General features: G+C 39.4%; 2 protein-coding genes across 2 annotated transcripts; one reads left to right on the forward strand and one right to left on the reverse strand.

The window, feature by feature from the left end:
• Positions 1-1266: 1266 nt before the first annotated feature.
• sh3bgrl (SH3 domain binding glutamate-rich protein like) lies at positions 1267-9970 on the reverse strand. The gene is made up of 4 exons (XM_027004960.2): positions 9750-9970; positions 4096-4281; positions 3128-3208; positions 1267-2211 (listed from the first exon to the last, which is right to left on the reverse strand). The coding sequence occupies exons 1-4, from the start codon at positions 9792-9794 to the stop codon at positions 2176-2178; spliced, it is 348 nt and encodes a 115-aa protein (XP_026860761.1). The 5' UTR covers positions 9795-9970; the 3' UTR covers positions 1267-2175.
• Positions 9971-10821: 851 nt separating this feature from the next.
• On the forward strand, positions 10822-14740 carry hmgn6 (high mobility group nucleosome binding domain 6). The gene is made up of 6 exons (XM_027004952.2): positions 10822-10984; positions 11824-11856; positions 12014-12043; positions 12242-12289; positions 12916-13038; positions 13853-14740. Exons 1-6 carry the CDS (start codon positions 10970-10972, stop codon positions 13898-13900), a joined length of 297 nt encoding a protein of 98 aa, XP_026860753.1. The 5' UTR covers positions 10822-10969; the 3' UTR covers positions 13901-14740.
• Positions 14741-15560: the final 820 nt, after the last annotated feature.

The following is a 15560-nucleotide window of genomic DNA, read 5'->3' on the forward strand; positions in this document are numbered from 1 at the left end:
ATTTGCAGATTTTCACTTAAAGTTTTTCTTCAGAAGGCAATGCACATGCATTACCCACCATATCTACCTAGGTAAAGTTGCTGCCATTTCAAATTCAGACAGAAAACTAGCAAGCCTTATGAACTAGCTAGGTTAACAGTCGACCACTCTTGCTTGCAGTCAGTGATGTACTATATTGACTTTCAAGGCGTAGTAATCAGTAGTTATGACGAGTAATTAGCTAACCTACATTAATAAAGCCAGTTAGTTAGAGAGATGATGAGACTCAGTTATCAACAATTAAACAGCAATATGGTCAAATTAATAAGCACCCACCAGCAAATCAATAACTTATCAGAGGTGCCCCCGCAATCCTTGGCAAAGAAAGCAAAGCACAAGGGAGAGAACTGTTTGCCCTTGTATTTCCACCAATCATCAATCATCACTCATTGTATTAGTAAACCAAGATGCAAGTGGTTAGAACAACAGGAAATTTCTGACTGGCTGGAGTTTTGGCACAAACATTGCAGTGTTTGTAAAAGTTGAGAGAGATTTGTGGAACTTTGAGTAAATATAGTTCACAAGCACGTAAGAGTTTTAAGTACGTTTTCACATTTTGAATGAAACCAGAGTTTTTGTGCAGGTCTTTAAGTTTTTATGAAAGCAGGGTGTCTTTAGCAAATCAAGTTTATTAACTGTATGCTCAGAGCACCACTGTCCTCTCAAAGTGAAATAAAAACATATCTATCTTCTGTCAAACATTTTGGCACAATATTAACACCATACTGTGTGCTTTAAATAGTGGGAGAAACAAATGAGACAAAACAAGGCACAGGTGTACATGGTCTCAAGTGATTGAGAGCATGGCAGGTGTGTGCATGCACATGTCACTGTGAGTGTGTCCCTCAGGCAGCATGCCTGGTGCATTGTGATATTATGTGGCTTCACCGTGATAAACCTGGCTTCTATTGAAGATTTTATGCATTTCTCCACAATGTGCCTCTTATTTAAAACAACATTCAACAAATGTAAATTATTGCATTACATTTAACCTATAATTTTGATTAGAATATGAAAGTAGTATAAACCTGAAAAATGTTTTTAAAAAGTTGTATAAAACTTGTATAAAATATTCATGTGATCAGTTTCTGTGGATTGTGTTGCCCTGCATATGGGTCAAGAAGTTCTGCTCTAATAAAATACATCTGTAGTTTATTATATATAAATAAATATAATATGCACTTCAGATGCACCCCCCCCCCCCAAAAAAAAAACCAGGATGAAACATTTTACTCAAACAATGCTTTATTTTCCTGCTCCCTTTAACAATATCATTCTTTAAATTTTTTGGCATGAGTTTTTCCTATTTGCTCACAAAACAGAAACAAATAAACGTACTCTATCAAGACACAGAATGAGGTATGGGTACACTAAATTTTTTTGTTGTTTTTGTTTAATAACACTGAATGACTTCAGCTAGCCATGAGAACCCCATTTAACAAATGATAATACAAATGATGGCAACATCTACTTCAGATTTATTTGAAAATACATGATGTTGATGTGGACTGACTATAGCGAACTGTGAAAATGAAACTAAATCAGAAGCTCGGTGCATTGTATCTCTCCATTGGTTATCAGCACTAGACCCTATACTAGCAAACACCAGAAACATTTAAAGGTGAACAAGACATAACTATTACTCATTATAGCCCTTTAACATCATTTAACAGGGAATAAATGTTTTTTGCACACACATGAATTTATGAGCAAAATTCAAATGAATTCTAAGTGCATTCTGTGTGTTGCAATGCAGATAGTAATTAATCACCTGCAAATGGCACTTCATAAATTCCACCATACGAGTGTACACTTGACAACGGGCTCGTGTTTGGACTTTGGAAACAGCAGGATGGCACACAACTGGAAAGAGCAAGCAGTTCACTGATGCGGGGCACTCACATTGTCTCTAATACATACAGAAGCAGGCATGGCCCACATGCCTCTTCTGGAAGGGACAGCAGAGACTAAAAATATGGCAACGGAATGTTGGTTGAAAGGGCATAACAGGTAGTTGTGTCTGGAGTGGCTAGAAGTGAAGGGTGCAGGGTGTGAAGGGGGCAGGGCGGGGCAGGGGAAGCACTGGAGCCCAGCTGCAGTCCTGTAGCCACAGAGGGCGCTGGAAGACGCTGAGCATTACTGCTGCTCTTTCTTGGCTTGGGCTTCTGCCTCCTGAACAGTTAAAAAAAAGATAATTTTTCAGCTCAAACGATGTGAAGAATGAGGAGGTTTGCACCGTGCATTACTTGCCAGTGCTACTAATGACCCAGACAAATAGAATCTTTCTCAAATGATCATTTCATATAGGTAAAGCCTGCTAACACGCATCATCCATCATAATTACGTAGCAGGACATCAGAATTAGGCTAATTTCTTCTTTTTTTTAACGAATAAATCAATGAATGAAAGACATGAATGCATCTGGCTAGATGCTAAATCCTTATAACACCCAGCTGGGATTACCATGAAGTATATTCAGATCAGAATTTAGCATTATGAACAAACCCTCTCGTCTGCTTGTCCATAGTTTTTTACTTTGCCCCACCACTTCAATTCACCAACAGGCAGCCAGGGAGCGCTAGAGAGCCAACAACAGGCAGCTCTGCCTATGATTCACAGGACTGATGCTAAAGAGTGATGCTAACCTCATGCCTTTTTGTTCAACACTCCTGATCTAAGGTCAGTGCACTCTAAACACTAATCACCTCCTTTAGGGCTCAGGAACTGAATTTAGATGTGCAGTGAGAAAGAGGGGGTTAAGCAGGGCATGCGGAACAAAGCCAAGTCCCATCCCACAGGACTTGGGGCCCACTGAGGCATGCCGCTGGCCTTTAGTGAGGGCAGCCTAATTAACAGCAGTGCAAGCCTGGAGAGGGACAGGCCCATTACTTTGCCATGTCAGGGCAGCCCTACAGGGGTGGGAGACCAGCCTTGCCAAATCTGATAGGGCGGCTGGAGGCCGTACCGCTACCATCATTTGCACCAGTCAGATTCCAGTGAGCGAGGATGTTAATAATTTGTGAGGTGGGAATAAAGAGTTATTTTCACAATGGTGTGTTTTTTTTCCCTCTGCATTTGTTTTGCATACCTTGGAACCAGGGGGTGCGGTCAAGCCTAGAAATGCATACACAGCATTGTCTTCCCGGGCATCGAAGAAGGCCTCGTAGTTCTGTGCAGAGGGGGTGCATACCATAGAATTACATTAGGCAAATAGGGACGGAGTCTGCATGAGGGCATGACTCTTCCCCATAATACATTCTCGAAGCTAAGCCAGACAAGCCCAAAAAGAATACTGAATGTAATATGCACTCATTGTGACATTGGCTGAGGTACAGACAATACCACGAAACTGATACATTTGGATTGTCCATGTTTAGGTAGGTGTGTGTGGTCTGTGCTCTTAGAGCAGGGCAACTGTGTGCTGCAGTCTTTCACACATACACACATGCACACACACATACATGCACACGCACACACATGCACACAGAGTGTGAGCCATGCAAGAATAGGTCTTTTCCCAGCCTCTTGCTCTTTGTCCATGGAATTTAATGCTGCTTGTTTTTCATTTGCTGAAATATGTCCTGGCTGCATTCAAGTTTGACAGGCGTCCATGCTATTGCAGCAAAACATAGAGGAGGAATTTGCTGTGGGGGGAATATGGGAGATGCAACACTAGTCTGCTGTTTCAACAGATCAGAATTATTAAATAGCAGCATACAAGTTGGGCAAAACTTTTTGGGAGTGGGATGTCTTTTTCTTTCATTCTTTCCCAAACCTATGCAATTAAAACAAACAAAACAGATATTCACTTCAACTCCATTTTCCAGTTATATACTTATAGATTTATAGTTAATTAACTGAAATCTAGGTAAACAGGGGGTGAAAATTCATGTCATTGAACTACAGAGTCAAGTTATTACACAATCCAGAACTAGAGTTTGGTTTCAAGGTCTGGAGCTGAATGCTTTTGACCCTAATCCTAACCCTGGCCTTGATCTCAAGTGTGGTTCCAATCAGATGATTACTAGGGCCTTAAAATGGTGCTTTAGGACTGACCCCACAGTATCTCTCCTCATTGAAGATCTGCGGCGGAAGGGGATTCCCTGTTGCCGGTCGAGAGTCTTCTGGTATATTCTCTCGCATCCATTTCCTGTTCTCCTCGTTGGCAGCAATGTCACACTCTTCAAACTCGATCTTATTGGCTGCCAGGAAACCCATGACATCCTGCTGCTGTTTCTTGATCTAAGTGGATAGAGGCGGGAGGAGGATTAGGCTGGTGACACTTAGCGAATGCTCTTGTGACGATGGTCACTGACTCCAGTGCCCCTGAATTCAGGACAAGATGTTCATTAACATCTTAATGTAAACACTGTTTGAAAGAGGAAATGGGTTCTTAGTTTTTGGGTTTATTCATTATCGCACTTCCTCTAACGTCTGTACTTAAAATGCAGACACAGAGGAAAATTAACATCCCTTTGTTTATTATTAGTGGATCTAATTTTCAACACGGAAAATTTAATCACTCTAAAAAGCTTAAATTGTAAAAGTTTATAGGTTCACTGCTTATCTTATTTGGATGTACAAAGCTCACATCAAAACAGATATCTACTATTGAAGGTATACAAAACAGTGCCAACACATGCCCACAATTCTAAAACACTATCCTTAAATTGTCTCCTTTGATTTAAAAATCTAATTAAATTTTAAAAATAAAATCTAGGTGCTTTACAGTAAATTAGAGAACTCACAAGCTTTTTTATTTGGAACATAAACAAAAGCAGCTAGATGGAATGCAAAATATTACTAAATCAAACACAATGTAACCTGACCCTCTGAGAGTTACTCTGCATTGCATCTAAAGTGAAAAGCCTCCAACTGCAAAAACAGAACAAGGCCAAACTGAGAACATACTGCACAAGTTAGTGGGTGTGATGTTATTGATTACTGGTGTTCAACAACATCTATAGCTTCAGTGCTGAAAACAAGCCTGCCTCTGACAGTAATCTGAGCATGAAAGGTTCAGAAACATGACTGCCCAGTGTCAGTCATGCTAGAAACTACAGAATTAATCTGGGATTAACGGACCAGTGGCACACTGTAATTGTCTTCATTGTGGGAGAGGCTTGCCGATAGCAGTGAGCCAGAGAGTTGGCCTTTGCTTTTCCCTTTGAGGAAGCGACTAGAGTCAGCCTGATCAGTCAGAGGTGGCAGGCTTTAAGGTGCTGTGCTTGGTTTGACCACAGGGGGCGGGCTCTGAGAGAGAAGAATGACCCTAGAAGGAGAGACGGAAACCAGGAGATCTGGTGGGACTCGGTCTAGGGAGGAGGGAGTTGGTCAAACGCACACCAAAAAAGGCTTGCTGCGGGGGGAAATCAGCTCCGGCCCATTTCCAACTGCTACACACCACCAGGCAGAAAGATGGACAGGCAGAGAAGAGCCACGTAGCTCACCGTACGTGTGCACCAAAACAGCTATGCTTTTTTTTCCCTCTCCAACAGGCCACCTGAGGACCGACCATGTGCTGAATGATAATGATCTTAGGCAAAGTGGCCCAGACGCCCGTTAAGAAGTAAATGCTTCACTTTGCAGATGCACAGTGCTGGGAAACGTGCAGTGCCAGCTCAAGACCCACTTGTCTGCTGTGCAGAACTGACCTATGCAGAGGCTGTTTGCAAACCCAGCTTGTTTCAATGCGTAGTGTACAGGGATAGACCACAGACATGCAAAACCTGGCCCCTGACAGCTCCGCCATGTGCTGTGTCGCCTGCGGAAGGCCTGGAAACGGGGCTGTGCCACTGTGCAAGCACTCCCAAGAGAGCGTAAGAGGATAGCGGCCTTCCCCTCTGAGTGCGGATTCTGCTTAGGAGCTTTCACTCACAAACCCTCCATTGTATGGAGGCCAAGCTAAATCAAATTTGTGGAGGAGAAGAGCCAAATGCCTCCTTTGGTTTGAATACAGCACAGATCTGTTGAAATCAACACTGTGCAAACCCAGGGGATCCTACAGGTGGCTGCGTCACCGCACCCCTGCTTGCTGCTGATTGTGGGTGGAGGTCAGAGGTAAATAACTTCCAGAATGCTCTGCCCCTTCATTTATCAGGGAGCAGGGAATGTCTAGAGTCACAGAAGACAAATGTGATGATATATAGGGGCCAAAATATGAGCACAGGAATTCAAACAATGCTGGCAGCAGAATATTAGAAAAACAATATTTGCCCTTCCAGTTATAGAATTTTAGTTAACTGCACAGCTCAGACACAGCTCATACAATATTAACTTATGATAAACTAAGGGAGGCATTGTGAAATGTCCTAACTGAGGTTAATGATTGATTAGTGTCAGAGAAACCTGTGACTGATTTGAGAGAATAGAGAACATTCTTTTGTCTGTTTATTACTGCAATCTCTCATGGCATTCATGATAACAATAAATGTTTAGGCATGATATAATCTCACTGATGTCCCTGCCTGATTTACCTGATCAGGGTCTACTGTCATAGCTGTGGGGTCTACTGTCATAGGTGAGACTGAATTAATACCAAATCAGTCTTCTATAATGGCCTGCAGCATCAATCCTCTGTACTAATAAGTTTCTACTTAGACAGACAAAAGGACAAAATCATTAGTAACTAAAATATTCAGCAATTTAAAATAGGTGGATTATTTTGAACACTGACTAAATACAACTTTTCTTCAGTTGAATATCTGGATTATCAAGACCCAACGGGTTTGCGTGTACCCAAGGTGATGCTGCCTAGAGAAAAGAATGACACGAATGGGAACTGCAAACACTCCCATCACCGCTTTATTTTTTTTTTTTTATCTCTGTATCTCCGAGTCTGTAATGTAGTGTGAACTTGCTTTATGGGTGAAAGCTGATATGTGGGCAGTAAATACATGTTAGGCTGTACAATTGTCCTGGCTTGTTATATATGGTGAATCTGCTTTACTAATGTTAGAGGTATACAGCCTCTTTCCATAAGAACTGTATAGCTGCAGAGCAGAGAGGTTGTTAGCTTCAGTTCCTGGTATGAGACTGAGGGACAGTTATGAAGGACCCAAGGATCTGGACCTCAGCCCAAACAACACACCTTGACGAGAGTGAGGTCACTGCTTTCTGTCCAACTTCCCTGTTCTAGTTTCTCACTCCTCTAAGGTTGCAGCTGCTTTTAGCTATAATTTTGAGCTAATATTTACTGCAACTTTACTAACTATTTTAAACTTACATTATTCAAGCAGTGCATTGTTGCATACTGATACTTTCAGAAGTAAGACTGCAGCATTGTTATTACGTAGTGTTACTATAAGATAGCTCTGTGAATCGTATCCAAGAGAAACAGCAGACACACTTAAGATAGGCCTAGTAATGGTACATAAATGGGTCTATTTGATGGCTGTAACTGGGGTAAATGCTCAATTAATGTCTGCATTAATATCTCTCCAGAACACCAATTGCTGTAATCAGTTTGTAAAAATGGATTCTTGCAGTGTTTCAGTTTTTGCAATATAGGTTCTGCCTAAATCTTGAGCTCTACATCTTTGGGATATACACAATTATCCCTTTTGATAACAAATCATTCTGTCAAACTACTTGAACACTTTAGTTACCCTGATGATTTTACTGTTTACTGGTCAGAGAGTAAATTATGAGCTAACAGAACACTTAAAAACAACATGTGCAAAGAAAGATACTTTTATTATGTACATTTTTGCAGGAATCAGCCATGACCAAGTTCTAACACCCCCTGATAAAATATTAAAAGCAATTTCTAACCTCAGGTTCTGAGTATAGATTAAGAAACCATTCACTACATGAATTAATTAATAAATTAATGTATGAATAATCAATCGGAGTCAAAGTTTCGGCACACTTGGTGGCTATGCTATTATAATTTATAATTCACTCAAAACTGGTGAGAAAAGTCCTTAGGAGACACTGTGTTTTTGATGGATAGATATGTCATTTTCATTTAACATTTGATCAAGAAATGTAGGATGAAGTAATTGAGCAAACTTGCTTGGCCATATCAGAGTAAATCATGACTGTTCCAGAAGAAAAATTCTTAAAATGTACAGCCATCCAAAAAAATCTAAAAAATAAATTCTAATCTGTGAAATTAGAGTCGGTTTCTAAATATAGGCTTTTAAACTCCTATATCATGTATTTAAGAGGCTTTCTGGCCTGTGCAGTGTGCCGTTTTGTGACTTGGTTTATAAAGCAATAAGCTCATACCTAGTTACTCTGTTATTCTGATGCCATGACCCAGTTAAAATATAATGATGTCTATAAACCCTTGAGAAATTATTGCATTTTCAGAGAAACAATAAGTGAACATTCCTTAATGGCTAAGGCCAGGGAGAATTTGGTACCACTTCTAATTTCATTTGATAAAACATTTTCATGTATGCGGGCCTTACTCTGAAACATTTTAATAATTTACTAAAGAGTGAAATGATTTCAACACAGTAGGCCTACTGTGAAGCCTAAAAAACATTCTATATAGTATATAGAAATACAGAACTGTATCATGAACACTCACTTGTGACTCAGGGTGAGGAATGCTAAGTTGAAAACACATTTGCAACAGGAAACATGTATTTCATAAAAGTTAACCTCCCTGACATATGAAGGAGTTTTTTTTTATATCCATCATCCATCTGAGGAAGAATTTAAACATTTTTACTTTTGGAAATGTATACATCTATTAAAATATTCCAAAATGTCAAATTATCAGAATAAACCAGATTCAGTCTGCATGGAATTCCATGGAGCTCAACAATCCATGGGCTGATCACAATATTTTGACATTTGAACTCTCAGAACTCCCAAAGGTCTCATTCTGTCCAGATTCTAGAAGGTGTGCCATGATGTTACATAACTTGGGCCCTTGAACATAGCATCATCAGTTAACTTACCAAATTAGGAGGAGCTAGCTAAACTCAAGTCACATCTGCAAACTGTGGCTTTGGGGAATAGATCACTTAGGATTGTTAACACTATATGCACATTTTTATAGCTTTTTTAATTTTTTTTTTATTTTAACAGATAAAAATAAGCATAAATATGCTAACTGAAACTGACCTACTGTTAAAAAAGTACTTGGCGAGCAATTAGCAATTGGACACTTTAATAGCTTTATCACCACTATAACATGACAACCTCCCAATGCCGTCATTTGAAAGCATTGTTCCCATTTGTAGCCAGTTTTGTGGCTTGAACGTAGGTGACAAAGACAGACACATTGACGGATCAGGAAATGACTGCATAACTGAAAAATAAATAAATAAAATTGCCATTTCAATGCCATATTTAGAGTTGTTTATTCATATTTATATCTCGATTTCCTATGTTGGCAATGTTTTAAAAGGGTGTGCGTGAATCGCCATTCGGGATGGTAGCTAACGATGTGGAACAGCTGGTCTGCTTCTCTTACTGCTAGCTAGCTAGATCATTTGAGAAGAATGTGAGAAGATTCTCTCGACAACATCCTGTATCTAGTTCCTACAGAAAGCAACTAGTTAATAACGCAGTATGCCTCTGAAAAGATTTTCAGCAGCGTTTAGATCATGCCACGACATGATGCTAGCAGCTCGTGTTTAATGCGCATCTTTAAATTGCGTTCACTTGAGCTGGTAAAATAAACTTCTGACATCAGTTACTAGCATCATACTTCCCATGGTTTTACATGTAACGTTTCTCAACGCGCTTACCGAGGTTGATCCAGAGGACGACGCAATGTAAACTTTGATCACCATGTTCTCACAATCCTTACGAGACGGTAACGAAGAGAAATTTCCAGCCAATCTTTCGAGCAAAGCACCGGTGGTAAAATGCCAATGAGATGGAATGTGCACTTTCCTTATTCAAACTGGAGGCTAGTATGCATGCAGAAGCCTGCGTAGATCTCGCTGCACCGCCCCGTCTCGACATGGACTTCACAAGTTCCCCGCCTCTTACCTACCCCTACCCCGCCTCTTCTCCACATTACACTACTAAAGTCATTCATTGTGTGTGTATGTGTGTGTGTGTGTCTATATCTATCTATCTATCTATCTATCTATCTATCTATCTATCTATCTATCTATCTATCTATCTATCTATCTATCTATCTATCTATCTATCTATATATACACACATACATACATACACGTTCAATAGTCTTGACAGTGTGAGCTCATCTACAACTTGAATTACTTGTTGACATTACTCGATATAAATATCATTCAGTTACGTACTATAAGGCCTAGTGTTTCAGGCCTTAAAGGGCTTATGGTAAAATGTATTAAGGCAGAATATCAGTTTCCTTCCAGCGAAATTACTTATCGAGAGACCAAATGATGCCACCTACAGGCGTCTCACAATTCCTCACACAATAAAGGCTTTTTGCTGTGAATTTGGCATAAGAAAACACCGGCAAGAATGCAGTGGGTAAAGGAGGGCGCCATTTTGAACCTAGGCTAAATATAAGGCACGGCATTAAACTATATGAAGACTTGCTTTCAAATGGCTATAACTCTGCGGGATTTCTTACACCATATTTCCAATATAACATAAAAATAACAGGAATATACTAATCTTAAGCACAACATCCCATTGCTATAATAATAACAACTATTCACTGAGTAATGGGATGACTTTTTTCTACACTTCTCTGACACTAAGCATTTCGCGCGTATGAGAAATACCGGCTCGGTTATTCTTCTTGTTATGCAGCTCCCTATTCTCGGCACTGATTGGTTTAGACGGACGTCAATCATGTCTTAGCCGCACCCCTCCCCCCATTCAGCCACTAGCTTTAATGTTCCTGTGTGTTTACTACTGTAGCTAGCTTAGCATATTTAGGAAAAGGAGACGGTCACGTATATGCTGTGAGTCCTCATCAAAAACTCTTGGTTTTGGTAGTATTGCAAAGACTCTTCAGGAATCCAGCATGCCCAAAAGAAAGGTATGTAGTATGTTTGTGCAGATAGTTTCACTATGAAATCAGAGAAACAGTTAGCTATTGATGGCTCGCTGTTTATTGTGAAGCCATCTCTACAAGACTTGGCTTTACGTGTATTGCCTTTGTTTGCAAAATATGTTGTATTATAAAAATAATTTGTGGTTAATTGTGTGAATTTGTTGCGATACATAGAACTTTATTTTGTAGTATTATTCAGAGTGCACTCGTACTCCAGTAAGCTTGCTCGTTGGAGTCTGAGCTTGGTCTCCATGCTGGTAAACCTCAAGCAGCCATGCTTTGCAGCTACAACTAGCGTTAGTCACTGTGAAAATGGCCAAGAACAAACGCTATTTCTATTGCCATACGACCCTAAACAGGCCTTAGAACGACTCTTAAAAACGACAAATCAAATGTATTTTAAGTTCCCCTCAGCGAGATATACTCTCACTGCAATAAAAATATATATTTGTTATTTTTTCTCTTTGTTCGTGCTGCCAGATGGCTGTAATTGCGCCCATTTTACTGCAGATGGCGCTGTGGTCGTTTGTCAGCCCCTCCCCCTCTCCCAGATCTCCCTCCCTGATTTTTAGAGATTCTATAGGGGTTGGTTGTCCAGAAGGGTCATACTAATAAGGGGTGTTTGAGATGTCAGAGTTACATTGTGAACTGAACACTCAGACTAAAAACTCTCAGACTGATAAAATGTTTGTGACGTCTGCTATTTATTTGTTGATGCTATCCAGGTGAAACCCATTGTAATGTAAACAGTAATTTTGTAATTTTTGGAAAATATTATGATTTAATTCTTTCTGATGAATGTAATGTAATCATATCTCTTATAGCAACAGGGAGCCGAGGCTGATGCAAAGGAGGAGGTATTTATTCCTTTTGATTTTATTTGCATTTCGTTTGCTCATTTAACCTTTCCAGATGAAGTATTTGCTTTTGTACCATATCTTTGAGGATTTTGTTAAAGCTATTTTTTTTTAAAGTTATTCTATAAGAATTTGATGTGTTTTTCTGTCATTTCAGCCCCAGAGAAGATCGGCACGATTATCTGCAGTATGTAACCACATTGAAAATAATATTCCATTTTTTATTAGCCAATTAGCCAGCTATTATTAAATAGCTGTGTAATTGCAGTTTTCCCTTTGCTGTATTGTCCTTATTATTTGAGTATGTTTGGTTGAAATTGACTGTAGAATTGTAATAAACTTTCACTAGTTATAAAAGTATAGTAAACCACTGTTTCATTCACAGCGACCAGCTCCTCCTAAGCCTGAGCCTAAACCAAAAAAGACAGCTAAGGTAAATACAAATCAATAATGTGAATGCATTTATTAGTCATTGACACTTCCTTTTCCAAAGACATAGAGGAATCTCCTATATGCAATCACTGTAAAATGCACGGTGCAGCAGATCTGTAGCCACTTTTGCAAATAATAATAATCAAAAAACAGTTTGAAGTAGCGGTATCTTATTCTCACCATACCATTTTGAAAATTGCCTGCTAAAATACATTGTGGTGAGTGTGAAATTATGACCTGCATCTATTAAAATGAACAGAAGCATGTCTCGGTTAAAACAGTAGCAACAATCATCTTAAAGTCAGAATTTAGTCCATGTTCCACCCATACGTAAGTCTGTTTTTAGATCACTTCAATAAAATTGACTAAGGTAAAATTGTGTGTCTTTAGCATACTGATCACCAAATAATAGTTGGTGGATATAAGTTTCCCTTAGTTGTTGGGTACTTCAACACTGCAAAACTGAAGAAGCAAAAATTTTACACTAGTTAACTACAGTTAGAGCAAGAGGACAATTGTTTACATTTCTTTCTTTTACATTTTTTTTTTACCTGAATATGCTGGGAGGGGTGACTCTGTCTTAAAGTGCTCTTAATCATATTATTTTGCTTTGAATGTCCCTGACAGAAAGACAAAGTGGTCAAAGACAAGAAAGAGGACAAAAAAAGCAAGGCAAAGGCCAAGGAGTCCACAGAGCCAGACGCCAACGAGGAGAACCACTCTGAGAACGGAGAAGCCAAGAGCAACGCGGTATGTTTGCTTCTCTCTGCTCCATTAAGTTCAACAGAAGTGTTCTACTTCTAATGCTTATTCATATTGACTATCAGTACCATTTTATGTTAGCTGATAGCAGTAACATTGGTTCTTGGTCATTGGTCTGGGTGACCTCTGCACAGTACAGATTAGTGCCCTTCAGACAGAGGTTACTGTACAGTTTAGTAACCTACTGACAGAAGTCAATTTACAGATCTCTGCACTGTAGAGCATCCATCTTGCTTGGATACATAAGTATGAATAATTGCCAAACCCTGTTTTAAGTCAGGTATGCTAAAGCAGGGTAAACACAAAACTGTCTTTTAGGAAAATGGTGGAGAAGCACCAAACATACATACCAGGGCACAGGCGTTCTGTAGTTACAATTCACCCTTTTTCTTTCTGGGACCCTTTGTAGCCAACAGGTAATACAGCTGTGGCTATTTTCACAAGTAAAAATTTTGCTATAGCTCAGTTGACAAGCTTTGAGCTTCTTGTATCACCAGATTAATAAGGAAATACTTGGTGTAGATACGTACCCGAACACTGTTATGTTGCTTCCATTGCATAATTGTGCAACTGCAACTTTAACATCCTTACCATTTAAAATTTTCCTGTTTACGATAACTTAGAAAAACACCTGACTTCTCTATGGTCTACACTTAATGAATATCATTCCTCAAATTTATTATTACACTGGAAAATGTAATTGGCTGAGCTGTCATAAACAAATAACTACCCAATAATTAACTAATCTCATGCATATTGCATATTCGCGTCTGACATGATCTGTGCCTTTCTCTTTCCTTAGGTGGAGGAGACTCCTCAAGAAACCAAGGAGGAAGCAAAATCTGAGTAGCACCACTGCCACCACCCCTCTCCCCCAACCACCAGCCCTCTCTTTCTGTCTGTCCCAGCCACCCCACCCTTTCCTCCTGTGCCCTAAAACACTCCTGGTCTCATGTTGTTGCCCCTCTTCAAGGCATATTGTTAACAGAGGAATATTTTTATCAATGATTTTATAAGTATCAGTACAGATTTTTAGCACAAACTGAAGCTAAACGCAGAGTACCTTGCAGATTTGCAGTGGTCATAATAAAGGTCTGCAAGACGAACACACTAAAAATCTTTTTTTATTTTAATTATATTTCGTGAGTGTTGACAGCTTGTTCGATCTAGTAAGAGCATATCTACTTATGAAGTGTTAGTGTTGTCGTAGTTTTTGTTTTCCTTTTTGTTCCTCTCTTCCCAGCCTGCCCCTCTTCTCCCTGTCTAAACTATATTATCGTATAATGAGTGATTTTTTTTTTCTCTTTTTTTACTTCATGTATGTGCAGTGAGTCTCTTTGCTCTTGTCTCTTGTACTAGATTTTTTTTCTTCATTTCAATGTATTGTTCATAAGACAGAGGAATACCAAGAAAAAAAAACATCTAAAAACATTCCGGGGCAGAGTTACATGGGCTAGACTTTATTTCAACGAACCCTGCAATTAATAATTACAATAAATAAATAATAATATTTTGTTTAAATTTAAAAAATCAAGAGCAGCTCATCCAAGCTATGCTGTTATGAGATTTTCTAAACAATTACATTTTTTAGGATGAAATTCTAACGTTTATTGAAGTGCGCAGGTGTCCATGTACCCTATCTAATGTTCTGGATGTCTCTTAATAAAAGAAAACCTTAGAATTTTCCTCATCTTTGCTTCTCGGAGCTTTTCTTTATTGATGTATTTAAAAATAATTCAGTTGAGGGTAGTTGAGTGATCAGTTTTTGAACATAAAATTAATTTGCATTTTTACCATAGTTTTAATCATAATGAACAATACATGGTCTGGTGTTTGGAGCCTTAGTTTTGAATTTTCATGTATTTTTCTTACTTTTGTTTTGTTTCTTCTCTTCCACTACACCTTTTGAAGTATTTCTGTTATGCACCTCTTTTTGATGGTAATGGAAACTGGTGGGTTCAAATGGTGTCAATGGATGTCTGACTTCTCTTGCTGATCTGAGGGCATTTTAGGTGTATTTTGTTGCAGCAGCTCTAATTAGGATTTGAAAAGGGAGGCTGATCCTGTATCAGCATGAAGGACAACAAAGAAGTCTCTAGAAAAGTGTAATCGATCAGTGACTCAAAGGTGGATGGCCACATGCTATCCTTACCGTCGTTATTTCATGGGTACAATCACCCATCTTCAACACACTGGTAATGTGCTCTTTGAAAAGGGCTGTTCAGCTCTTGCTGTCGTTTCAGCTTGAGCCTGGCTGCCTGTCACTGGGCAGTGCTAAAGCGCAACATTACATGCGTAATGTATGACCTCATCCCGGCACTGACTCGTCTCTTCATAGCCAGTGAAAACCAGGGCCAGCTCTGCTACAAAGGGAGACGTCAGATGATCGGCTCCTGAGCCAGAGGAATGGCTGTCACAAGCTCGCTTCTGCTCGGCTGTGATTCAGCCTGTTGACGGTGTTAAGTTTGAGCTGCTTGTATTGCTCAGGGGGAAAACTTGATGTAATGTGA

This window comes from Electrophorus electricus, chromosome 12, assembly GCF_013358815.1.
Source record: "Electrophorus electricus isolate fEleEle1 chromosome 12, fEleEle1.pri, whole genome shotgun sequence".
NCBI classification, from domain to species: domain Eukaryota; kingdom Metazoa; phylum Chordata; class Actinopteri; order Gymnotiformes; family Gymnotidae; genus Electrophorus; species Electrophorus electricus.

Coding starts and splice junctions, on each gene's coding strand:
- sh3bgrl (XM_027004960.2), bottom strand. CDS start 9,794: ATGGTGATCAAAGTTTACATTGCGTCGTCCTCTGGATCAACCTCG. Junction 4,282..9,749: donor CGTCCTCTGGATCAACCTCG/GTAAGCGCGTTG, acceptor CTATCCACTTAG/ATCAAGAAACAGCAGCAGGA. Junction 2,212..3,127: donor CCGCACCCCCTGGTTCCAAG/GTATGCAAAACA, acceptor TTAACTGTTCAG/GAGGCAGAAGCCCAAGCCAA.
- hmgn6 (XM_027004952.2), top strand. Junction 11,857..12,013: donor AGGCTGATGCAAAGGAGGAG/GTATTTATTCCT, acceptor CTGTCATTTCAG/CCCCAGAGAAGATCGGCACG. Junction 12,044..12,241: donor GATCGGCACGATTATCTGCA/GTATGTAACCAC, acceptor TTTCATTCACAG/CGACCAGCTCCTCCTAAGCC.